The 11,786-nt window shown below is 45.5% G+C and overlaps 1 protein-coding gene across 4 annotated transcripts in view; it reads left to right on the top strand.

Moving 5' to 3' along the window:
* LOC141561024 (uncharacterized) overlaps window positions 1-11,786 on the top strand; it is a 117,887-nt gene that overhangs the window by 90,213 nt on the left and 15,888 nt on the right. For 2 of the 4 annotated variants that reach the window (XR_012487939.1, XR_012487943.1), the window contains exon 5: window positions 3,096-3,162. Coding sequence is in view for 1 of the 4 variants with exons in the window: in XM_074299964.1 (XP_074156065.1) it covers window positions 4,383-5,633 (1,251 nt within the window). In the remaining 3 variants the exon portion in view is untranslated. Of the gene's footprint in view, window positions 1-3,039; window positions 3,163-3,379; window positions 6,026-11,786 lie in introns of those variants that run through there. The other 2 variants (XM_074299964.1, XR_012487942.1) reach the window with 2 other exon arrangements.

The raw sequence follows: 11,786 nt of genomic DNA, 5'->3' as shown, positions 1-11,786 counted from the left end.
GTCTGACCTCTCTCTCTCTCCTCTCTCTCTCTGTCTCTGTCTCTCATCTCTGTCTCTGTCCTCTCTCTCTGTCTCTGTCTCTGTCTCTCTGGGTCCTCTCGTCTCTGGTCTCTCTCTGTGGGCTCCTCTCTCTCTCTCCCTCTCTCTCTTTTCTCTCTCTCTCTCCATCTCTCTCTCTCGTCTTCTCTCTCTCTGTCTCCCGTCGTCTCTCCTCCCTCTCCCTCTTTCGTCTCTCTTCTCGTCTCTCGTCTCTCTCTCTCTCCTCTCTCGTCTCTCTCTTTCCTCTTCTCTCTCTCTCTCTCTCTCCTCTCTTTCTCCTCTCTCTCTCCTCCTCTGTCTCTGTCTCTCTCTCTGTCTCTGTCTCTCTCTGTCTCTGTCTCTGTCTCTGTCTCTGTCTCTCTCTGTCTCTCTCTCTGTCTCTGTCTCTCTCTCTGTCTCTGTCTCTCTCTCTCTGTCTCCTGTCTCTCTCTGTCTCTCTCTGTCTCTCTCTGTCCTCTCTCTGTCTCTCTCTCTCTCTCTCTCTCTCTCTCTCTCTCTCTCTCTCTCTGTCTCCCTGTCTCCTCTCCTCTCTCTCTCTCTCTCTCTCTCTCTCTCTCTCTCTCTCGTCTCTCTCTCTCTGTCCTCTGTCTCTGTCTCTCTCTGTCTCTGTCTCTCTCTGTCTCTGTCTCTCTCTGTCTCTGTCTCTCTCTGTCTCTCTGTCTCTCTCTCTCTCTCTCTGTCTCTCTCTCTCTCTGTCCTCTCTCTCTGTCTCTCTCTCTGTGTCTGTCTCTCTCTGTCTCTCTGTCTCTGTCTCTCTCTCTGTCTCTCTCTCTCTCTCTGTCTCTGTCTCTCTCTCTCCTCTCTCTCTCTCTCTCTCTCTCTCTCTCTCTCTCTGTCTCTCTCTCTCTCTCTGTCTCTGTCTCTCTCTGTCTCTGTCTCTCTCTGTCTCTCTGTCTCTCTCTCTCTCTCTCTGTCTCTCCTCTCTCTCTGTCCTCTCTCTCTGTCCTCTCTCTCTGTGTCTGTCTCTCTCTGTCTCTCTGTCTCTCTGTCTCTCTCTGTCTCTCTCCTCTCTCTCTGTCCTCTGTCTCTGTCTCTGTCTCTCTCTCTCTTTCTCTCTCTCTCTCTGTCTCTCTCTCTCCTCTGTCTCTGTCTCTCTCTGTCTCTCTCCTCTCTCTCTGTCTCTGTCTCTCTCTGTCTCTCTCTGTCTCTCTCTCTCTCTGCCTCTCTCTTTCTTTATATCCATATTTGAGCCTTCTTTTCTTTATAAGAAATAACCCCCACTCATTCAGTCTGATTTCTTATAGCAGGGACTCGAGGTCCTTCAGAACCATATTCTGGACAGCACCCAGTCAGTCAATGCCCTTCTTAGGTCACGGTGCCCAGAACTGAGCCTGCTACTCTGGAGAGGATCTGAGCAGGACTGTGCTACCATACTTTCCTTATTCCTGGAAGCTTTGCCCAACAACGTCCCCTAAGATCTCATTTGCGTTTTTGGCTGCCTTATCACAATGCTGACTCATTGAGCTTGCAATTTCTACTTGAAGGGAGGAAGGAAGGAAATGAGCATTTGTCAGGCACTTACCATGTGTCAGGTTTTATTTGATCCTCACAAACAACCCTGGATGATATGTGCAATTTTGTTGTTCGTTTGTGGCTGACTCTTTGTGACCCTCTTTGGGCTTTTCTTGGCACAAATCCTGGAGTTGTTTGCCATTTCCTTCATTTTCCAGTTGGGGAAACTGAGGCAAACAGGGTTAAGTGGCTTACCCAGGATCACATAACTACTAAATATCTGAGATCAGATTTGAACTCAGGAAACTAAGTAAAATGAGTTGGAGAAAGAAAATTGATAATTAATTGAGAAAAATAATTCTGGTACAACTAACTTATTTTAGAGTCTATTGTGTCAGAGGAAATAGTGGATCTAAAAGATTTTTAGACCTTAAACATGCTTCTCAAATGCCAGCTACAAATTTGATGATGATCTCTGAAGTCCTTTCAGCTCTGATGTTCCAGGTCAGGCCAACCTGCCCTTGGCTGGCTAAGCTCTTAGCATAATAGGTTTTCAGAGCCGACTAGTCCTGGAAATAATTCTAATTTGGCTTGATAGCCTATACCTGGAACGTCCTCTGAGCTACTCCCAGGAGAGAATCCCTTTCCTGTTCATGGAAAATTTAGGGCTCAGAGATAGCCCTGAAAATGAAAGAAACAGACCTTGTTCCAGATGATGCTCGATGTGGGCACAGAGGATAGAGTGCTGGACTCAGAATCAAGAAGATTCAGGAGGTAGAAATTTTGTTCATCATGACCAATAAACAGTTCCTCTATGGAGCCTGATTCAGCCTTTACACCTTAGAAGTCTGCAAATGCCATAAATGGAGCCCTAATTTCCTATTTTGTTTATTGATTAAACTTAAGAAAGTAATGGAGAAAAATGTTAAAATGCAGATTAAATTTTAAAATGCATTCTCCCCACCTTCAAGTTGGTGGTTAAACATTTACTAGTCTACCGTTGCCTCTCGGCTTATAGTAGTAGAGAGATTCTTGGGGGTCCTGAGAAATTCTCTATGGTTACTCAGTTAATTTGACTTATACTGAGGTAATTGTTATGGCTGAGTCATATCTAACTCTTCCTGACCCTGTTTGAAGTTTTCTTGGCAAAGATCCTAGAGTGGTTTGTCATTTCATTCTTTAGATCATTTTACAGATGAGGAAACTGAGGCAAATAGGCTGAAGTGACTTGCCCAAGGTCACGTAGTTAGGAAGTGTCTGAAGCCAGGTTCAAACTCAGGAAAATGAGTCTTCATTTGATCTTCACAAAAGCTGTGGGAAGTAGATGGTGTTATCATTCTTATTTTATAGTTAGGAAACAGTCAACCAGGGTGTAGTGACTTGGCCAAGGTCACACAGGTAGCCCATGTCTGAGGCTGGCTTTGCCCCCGGCTCTTCCTGGCTCCAGGCTATTGTGCCACATAACTGCCAGAACTTCTTGACTTTGAGACTGTCCCTCTACCCCCTTCCTGCTGCCGCTCCAGATGGCTTCTTTAATTGAAATGTAAGAGTGGGTTTGCTCCATCTAAGCCTAACAGATATTAATTATTTTTGTGATTTCACAGGATCTTAGCTCTGAGAATTGCACGCATTTGAAGTTTGCAAAGTACAAATTCAGAGAAACACTGCCAGGTAAGAAATTAGAGATGCCGCCTGCTTCCAGCTGGGAGGTGTTAGTGGGAATTGTTCAGATGATTTGTAAGGAGGTCTCAGCCTTAGGGAGCACTTTCACAGAAGCCCCTGGATTTTTATACAACTAGGAAATTCGATTGCAGAGACTCAGATGCTTCCCCTAGGTCCGTCTTCCACACATCACTTGTTGAAATCTTTTTCTCCCTTAAAATCCCAGGTCAAGGACTTCTTAGATGAAGCCGTCCCTGATTCCTGTTCCTCTGAAAGTGATCCTTACATTTCCCCAGAGGTTTTTGCCTGCCTTCTCCTCTTCTGTCTCCTCAAACTCCCCAGAGCCCCAGACTTCTTCCTGGCTCTGAGGTGGAGCCCAACTCCTGTTTCCAAACTGCCCAGTGGTCTTAGCCCCAAACCAGCCAAACCTTGATGATGCTTCTCCTCAGTCAAGCCAGTCACCGCCACATCCCCATTGTCAGTCTCTTTGCTTACCCCATTCCGCAAACTGGAATGGCCATCTCTTTCCCAGATCCTATCATTCTTCAAAGCATTGGTCTTAGGGCTACTTCTTCCAAGAAGCTTACCTCCTTTTAATCCAATTCATCGGCTCGGAGAGTTAGAGCCGGAAGGCCTAAGAGGCCAGTGTAACCCTCTTCCATTTCTCAATAAGTGACCCTGGGACAGACAAGGAAACCGAGACTCAGAAAGGTCAAGTGACTTCTTTAAGTAAGATTTGGACCCAGATCTTAGGACTCAAAACCCAATGGGCAATGCACCCAAGCCCTTGAAAGCACATTTTCCTCTATGTTCGTTTGTTTGTTTCTTGGTCTTTAACCAGATTCCTGTTGCAATCCATCAAGAACATTTTACTGATCATGCTCTCACCACGTGCAAGGCTTTGTGCCAGGATTAGGGTCAGGAGTGTCAGCTAGAGCTTCTGACAGCCATGCCCCAGAAGATGGGGAGCCTTGTTTTGAAGCCGGGGTTTATCTTTGAGCTGCCATCATAGCGGCTGCCAGTTATCTGTGAGGGGCATCTGAAGAGCTCATGGCTCCTGCCAGTCTAGGGGCCAGATTCCCTGTGGCATCTCTTATTATTATTTAGTACCTTATTATTATTAGCATATTCCTTCCTCCTCGCCTTCCCTTCCCTTTCATACCACTGTCCCTGGGCTGGGAAGGAAAAAAAAAACCCTGGAGTGTTGTTCTCTCTGTCTGTCTCCTTATATGCCCATCTTTATGCTTTTCTGCCTACCTGTCTGTCTGCCTGCCTGTTACTTGTCTGCCTGCCTGTCTACTTATCTGTCTGTCTGTCTATCTACAAGTCTACCTGTCTACCTGCCCATCTGTCCATCTGTTTGCTTGTCTGCCTGCCTGTCTACCTGTCTGTCATTCTGCCTGCCTATCTATCTGTTTGTCTGTCTGTCTGCCTATCTATCTACCAGTCTACCTGTCTATCTGTCCATCTGTCCATCTGTCCACCTGCTTGCTTATCTGCCTGCCTGTCTACCTGTCTGTCACTCTGCCTGCCTATCTATCTGTTTGTCTGTCTGTCTGCCTATCTATCTACCAGTCTACCTGTCTATCTGTCCATCTGTCCATCTGTCCACCTGCTTGCTTATCTGCCTGCCTGTCTACCTGTCTGTCACTCTGCCTGCCTATCTACCTGTTTGTCTGTCTGTATGCCTATCTATCTACCAGTCCACCTGTCTATCTGTCCATCTGTCTACCTGCTTGCTTATCTACCTGCCTGTCTACCTGTCTGTCATTCTGCCTGCCTATCTATCTGTTTGTCTGTCTGTCTGCCTATCTATCTACCAGTCTACCTGTCTATCTGTCCATCTGTCCATCTGTCCACCTGCTTGCTTATCTGCCTGCCTGTCTACCTGTCTGTCACTCTGCCTGCCTATCTACCTGTTTGTCTGTCTGTATGCCTATCTATCTACCAGTCCACCTGTCTATCTGTCCATCTGTCTACCTGCTTGCTTATCTACCTGCCTGTCTACCTGTCTGTCATCTGCCTGCCTATCTACCTGTTTGTCTGTCTGTCTGCCTATCTGTCTATCTATCTACCAGTCCACCTGTCTATCTGTCCATCTGTCCACCTGCTTGCTTGTCTGCCTGCCTGTCTACCTGTCTGTCATCTGCCTGCCTATCTACCTGTTTGTCTGTCTGTCTGTCTGTCTGCCTATCTGTCTATCTATCTACCAGTCCATCTGTCTATCTGTCCATCTGTCCACCTGCTTGCTTGTCTGCCTGCCTGTCTACCTGTCTGTCACTCTGCCTGCCTATCTACCTGTTTGTCTGTCTGTCTGCCTATCTGTCTATCTATCTACCAATCTACCTGTACCTGCTAATCTGCCCTCCTGGAAGTCTTCCTTCCTGTCAGTTTGCCTGACTATCTGTCTATCTACCTGCCTGTCTACCTGCTTGTCTGCCAGTCAGCCTCTCTGTCAGTCTGCCTCCCTATCTCCCTAGCTGCCTATCTGTGTCTATCTGCCTGCCTGTCTGTCTACTTGTCTAGTTACCAGTCTATCTGTCTGACCATCCATCCGCCTGTCTCCCTGACTCTCCTTCTGGCTGTCCATCTGTCAGATACATGAGATGTCATGCAGAGGAGCCAGGGAGAGAAGAAACCAGCAGATCTTGCCTTCAAAGAGCTTACTCTCCAGTTGAGGAAGCCGGTTACAATGACAGTACTTGAAATTTGTCAATCAATCAATCAATCAACAAGTATTTGTTAAGCCCTGCTCCATGTCAGACACTCGCTGGGTGCTAGGGATCCCAAAGCAGAAACCCATATTCTCCATCCTCAAGTAGCCTGCAGTTTTCAGTGAGGGCTACATTTTCAGAAATATGAACAAAACAGATAAAGGGGAAGTTTAACTCAGAAGAAAGAACGGGGCTGGATAGGGTAGTGGTGAGAGATGAGCAGACATGGCTGTGGGTTTGGAAATTGGAGACTCTCAGAAGTGGAAGGGAGGGCTTTAAAGATGTAGGACTACTAACCCAAAGGTATGGAATATGGGGGTCACCGACCTGGTCACTAACCTGCTCCCTCACCTGCTGGAGCTCCCCATGGCCCTGTTCCTGTCCTTCCGGACCTTCCCGTGAGTGTGTGTAAGTCACTTCCCTGCTCTCCCACCTGCTGCCTGAGCCCGATCTGCCTTGCTTTTTGCTCTCCCAGTTATACTTCTAATTATGTTGCTCTTTCTCTTCCTCCACCCTCCTTTCCAGTTCTCTTTTATGTGTTCTTGCAAGAGAGTGTAAGTTCCTTGAGGGCAGGACCTGCTTTTTTCTTTTTGCCTTGTTTCTGTATCTCCGGGACTTAGCCCAGGGCACATGGCTCTTAACAGAGGATGGTTACCTGCCTGCCTCTCTCAGGCGGGTGTAGCACAGACAGGGCAGAGTAGGGTTCAGCAAATACACATAGAGTGCTGGTCCCAAGCCAGGACAGAGAGAGGAGCCAGAAAGGCGAGAGCAGACAGGACTGAGAGTCGGAAGGACCCTTACGGATCATCAGCGCATCTCTCTGGTTTTCAAGAGGAGAGTGGCTTCCACTGGAAAATGAGCTAGAAAATGAACAAGTGAATTTTTAAAATTGCAAGAAGTTCTCAGTAGCAATTATTTCATTCTTGACACCTCAAGCACCCAGCACGCAGGAGTCGCTAAATAAATGACCTTCATTAATAATACTCAGATAATGCTGATTTATTGTTGTTTGATCAGCCTTGATTTCTGAGATCCCTTCTTATGATCTCGTGATAAATGCCTACTATGTGCCGACATTATTCTAGATAAATTGGAACAGTCCCTGTCCTCAGGGGGGTTCCATTCCTTTTGATTCTAGATCCACTGAGTCCTGAGATGGGCTGCGCCCTTCCCTCAGAGCTTCCTGGCATGGGCAGGAATCTCTGCTTACTCCCAGAAGTGGAGGTGGAAGGGTCTAGAGGTCTGTTCCCTTGGGAGCCAGTGGAAAATTAACCTGAGTGTTGGCCATTTGTAACCAGAGGCTGACAGGAAATTGCCAGCTTCCTGCTGAAGAAGTCATTACCTTAAGCTTTATTGCTGAGTTCAGGTTTCCTTCTTGACAAAGTAAATTTACAGAGTTGTCTGCAAGGCATGCTGGGCATCTCCCAGCTCTGTGAGAAGCCATCCATCAGCCTCAAGCTGGGACCCGGCACCTGAAGTTCTGGCTTCCTGGCACGGTCTGACCTGTCTGCCCCGCAACTTGCTGCCTTGCACACAATTTGGATTAATTTGCTGGTCATCGAAAGCAGGATAAATATTAGCTGGTTTTTGTTTTGCTTCCTTTCTCCTTACCTAAAATCCAAGTAACAAACAACTCAATAGGGGCAGGCTCCAGGAGAACCCTGGCACTTTCCACAAAGGTCCTTGTGGGAACATAGATTCAAAGGATTTCCCCCCCCCCCCCCTGAGGCTGGGGTTAAGTGACTTGCCCAGGGTCACACAGCTAGGAAGTGTTAAGTGTCTGAGACCAGATTTGAACTCGGGTCCTCCTGAATTCAGGGCTGGTGCTCTATCCACTGCGCCCCCTAGCTGCCCTTAATCAAAGGAATTTTAAAGATCATTCTCCATCCTCCCTATATCCTGCTGTCCTGTTCCTTTCTTCCCCTTCCCCTCCCTGCCTCGAGAGGCAGCTAGGTACTGGAGTAGATCTGGAATTAAGAAGATCTGAGTTCAAATTCAGCCTCAGACATTGGCTATTTTTTCTTTTTACAAAATGTATAATCTTTAACATTACATTTTCTTTTCCTTTTTTTCTGACTTTGCCATTTTTTATTACAAAAGTTTTTATTTTTAAAACATATGCATAGTGTTCAATATTCACTCTTGCAAAATTTTGTATTCCAAATTACTTCCTACCTTCCTTTCCCCCATTCCCTCTCCTAGACAGCAAGTAATCCAATATGTCAAACATGTGCAATTCTTCTATACATATTTCCACAATATGTTACATGGGAAAAATCAAATCAAAAAGGAAAAAAATGAGAAAGAAAAGAAAATGCAAGTAAACAACAACAACAACAAAAGTGGAAATACTCTGTTGGGATTTACATTCAGTTCCCACAGTCCTCTCTGCGTGTAAACGGCTCTCTCTATCACAAGACCATTGGAATTGGCCTGGATCATCTCATTGTTGAAAAGAGTCACGTCTATCAGAACTGATCATTGTATAATTTTGCTGTTGTTGTGTACAATGATCTCCTGGTTCTGCTCATTTTACTTAACTTCAGTTCCTGTCAGTCTCTCCAGGTCTTTCTGAAATCATTTTGCTGATCATTTCTTATAGAACAATAATATTCCATTACCTTCATATACCACTACTTATTCAGCCATTCTCCGACTAATGGGCATCCACTAAGTTTCCAGTTTCTTGCCTCTATGAAGAGGGCTGCCACAAACATTTTTGTACATGTGGGTCCCCTTTGTTTTTTGTATGATCTTTTTGAGATACAGGCCCAGTAGAGACACTGCTGGATCAAAGGGTGTGCACAGTTTGATAGCCCTTTGAGCATAGTTCCAAATGCTCTCCAGAATGGTTGGATCAGTTCACAACTCTACCAACAATGTATTAGTGTCCCAGTTTTCCCACATCCTCTCCAACATTCATCTTTATCTTTTCCTGTCATCTTAGCCAATCTTAGAGGTATGAATTGGTACCTCAGAGTTGTCTTAATTTGCATTTCTCTGATCAATAATGATTTAGAACATTTTTTCATTTGACTAGAAATTGTTTGATCTGAAAATTGTCCAAAATTTGACCATTTATCAATTGGAGGATAGCTTGAATTCTTATAAATTTGAGTCAATTATCTATATATTTTAGAAATGCGGCCTTTATCAGAACCCTTGTATGTAAACATTTTTTCCCAGTTTACTGCTTCCCTTCTAATCTTGTCTGCATTGGTTTTATTTGTACAAAACCTTTTTAACTTAATATAATCAAAGTTTCCTATTTTGTGATCAATAATGGTCTCTACTTCTTCTTTGGCCCAAATTCCTTCCTCCTCCACAGGTCTGAGAGGTAAACCGTCCTATGTTCTTCTACTTTGCTTATAATCTCATTCTTTATGTCTAGATCATGAACCCATTTTGACCTTATCTTGGTATAAGGTGTTAAGTGTGGGTCAGTGCCTAGTGTCTGCCATACTAGTTTCCAAGTTTCCCAGCAACTTTTATCAAATAGTGAGTTCTTATGTCAAGAGCTGGGATCACACTGAGTTACTATAGTTATTGACTATTTACATGACTCTGGCCAAGTCATATATCTATGCATATTTATATTTATAAAATTATGTGTCGATCTCTATACGTTATATGTCTATGTATATATTGTTGTTGTTCACTTGTATTGGATCTTTAGTGACTCAATTTGAGGTTTTTGTGGCAAAGAACCTGTAGTAATTTAACACTTCCTTCCTCAGCTTATTTTATAGATGAGAAAACTGAGCACAGGGTGAAATGACTTGCCCAGGGTTACGCAGTTAGTAAGTGTCTGAGGCTGGATTTGAATTCAGGAAGGTTAGCCTTCCTGACTCCAGACCTGGCACTCTATGCACTGTGGTACCCCCTGGCCAACTCTCTATCATCCATCCATATCTCTGTCTATCTGTCTGTTTCTGTCTTTCTGTTTCTCTGTCTCTGTGTCTGTCTGCCTTTTTCTCTCTCTGTCTGTCTGTCTCTCTCTGTTTTTCTCTGTCTCTGTTTCTCTCTGTCTCTCTCTTTCTGTCTCTGTTTCTCTCTGTCTCTCTTACTCTGTCTCTGTCTCTGTTTCTCTGTCTCTCTCTGTCTCTCTTTGTTTCTGTCTCTCTGCCTCTCTGTCTGTCTCGGTTTCTCTCTTTCTCTGTCTGTCTCTCTCTGTTTCTCTCTGTCTTTGTCTCTCTCTGTTTCTGTCTCTCTGTCTCTCTTTTTCTGTTTCTCTCTGTCTCTGTCTCTCTTACTCTGTCTCTGTCTCTGTTTCTGTCTCTCTGCCTCTCTGTCTGTCTCGGTTTCTCTCTTTGTCTGTCTCTCTCTTTCTCTGTTTCTCTTTCTCTCTCTGTCTCTCTTTCTCTGTTTCTCCTTGTCTCTGTCTCTCTTCCTCTGTCTCTCTCTGTTTCTGTCTCTCTGTCTCTCTTTCTCTGTTTCTCCTTGTCTCTGTCTCTCTTCCTCTGTCTCTCTCTGTTTCTGTCTCTCTGTCTCTCTTTTTCTGTTTCTCTCTGTCTCTGTCTCTCTTACTCTGTCTCTGTCTCTGTTTCTCTGTCTCTCTCTGTCTCTCTCTGTTTCTGTCTCTCTGCCTCTCTGTCTGTCTCGGTTTCTCTCTTTGTCTGTCTCTCTCTGTTTCTCTCTGTCTTTGTCTCTCTCTGTTTCTGTCTCTCTGTCTCTCTTTTTCTGTTTCTCTCTGTCTCTGTCTCTCTTACTCTGTCTCTGTCTCTCTCTGTTTCTGTTTCTCTGTCTCTGTCTCTCTCTCTCTCTTTCTCTGTTTCTCTCTCTTTCTCTGTTTCTCTCTCTTTCTCTCTCTGTCTCTCTTTCTCTGTTTCTCCTTGTCTCTGTCTCTCTTCCTCTGTCTCTCTCTGTTTCTCTCTATCTGTCTCTGTCTCTCCCTGTCTCTGTTTCTCTGTTTCTCTGTCTCTGTCTCTCTCTTTTTCTGTCTCTCTGTCTCTGTCTCTATCTCTCTCTGTCTCTGTTTCTCTTTCTCTCTCTTTCTCTGTCTCTCTGTCTCTCTCTGTCTCTCTTTCTCTGTTTCTTCTTGTCTCTGGCTCTCTTTCTCTGTCTCTCTCTCCTGTCTGCCTTTCCTGTCTCTTTCCCCCCCCCCAGACATATAAATGTATGTTTGTATTACGACATCATGGGAAGAGGTTTACAGAAGGAGGAGGACGGTCCCCTTGAATGGGGGCAGTGCTTGAGCTGAAAAGAGCCAGGTTTGCCAGGATGCTGAGAGGGGAGAGGGCATGCCGGGGAGGGGGGACAGCCCGGGCAAATGCACTAAGGTAGGAGATGGAATGTCTTGTTCTGGGAACAGTAAATAGGCCAGCTCAGCTGGAACACAGAGTGCAGTGAGGAGGAGTGATGTGTAATCAGCTTGGAGCCAGACTGTGAAGGGCTTTCAATGCCAAACAGAGACATTTTTATTTTATCCGAGAGGCAAGAGGAAGTCACTGAAGTTTTTTGAGCAGAGAGGAGACGTGATTCATCAATCAATAAATATTTATTAAGCATCCTACTGTGCGCCAGACACTGTGCCAAGGGCTGAGAACACAGTTCTTACTCTCAGGGGAGGGGACACAACATCTCTCTGCCCTTGACTCAAGGCTGTTGTCCTGGGCATCTCTCCCTAGCCCCCGTCCCCGTGAAAGCCGATGTCCTGGTCCTTAGTGGAGTTGGAAGGCTTAGAAGTGGGAGTCCCATTGCCATAGATGCCTGATGGGTCTCCTGCGGTACCCAGGGGCCTCCCCTCCGTGTCTCCATGGTGACAGCCTCTCCAGGTGGGGAGTCAGTCTCCTCCTCTCTTTGGCCAGGGAGTGGGGCTGGGGCGAGGCGGGGAGCTACAGAGACAGGGCTGCCTTCCTGATGTGGCTTTGTGGGTGATGTCTGCAAACCCAAGGAAATCTGGAGACATCTGCCTGAGGG

The sequence above is a fragment of the Sminthopsis crassicaudata genome, chromosome 1 (genome assembly GCF_048593235.1).
Source record: "Sminthopsis crassicaudata isolate SCR6 chromosome 1, ASM4859323v1, whole genome shotgun sequence".
NCBI classification, from domain to species: domain Eukaryota; kingdom Metazoa; phylum Chordata; class Mammalia; order Dasyuromorphia; family Dasyuridae; genus Sminthopsis; species Sminthopsis crassicaudata.
This window is presented reverse-complemented; position numbering and strand designations above follow the sequence as displayed.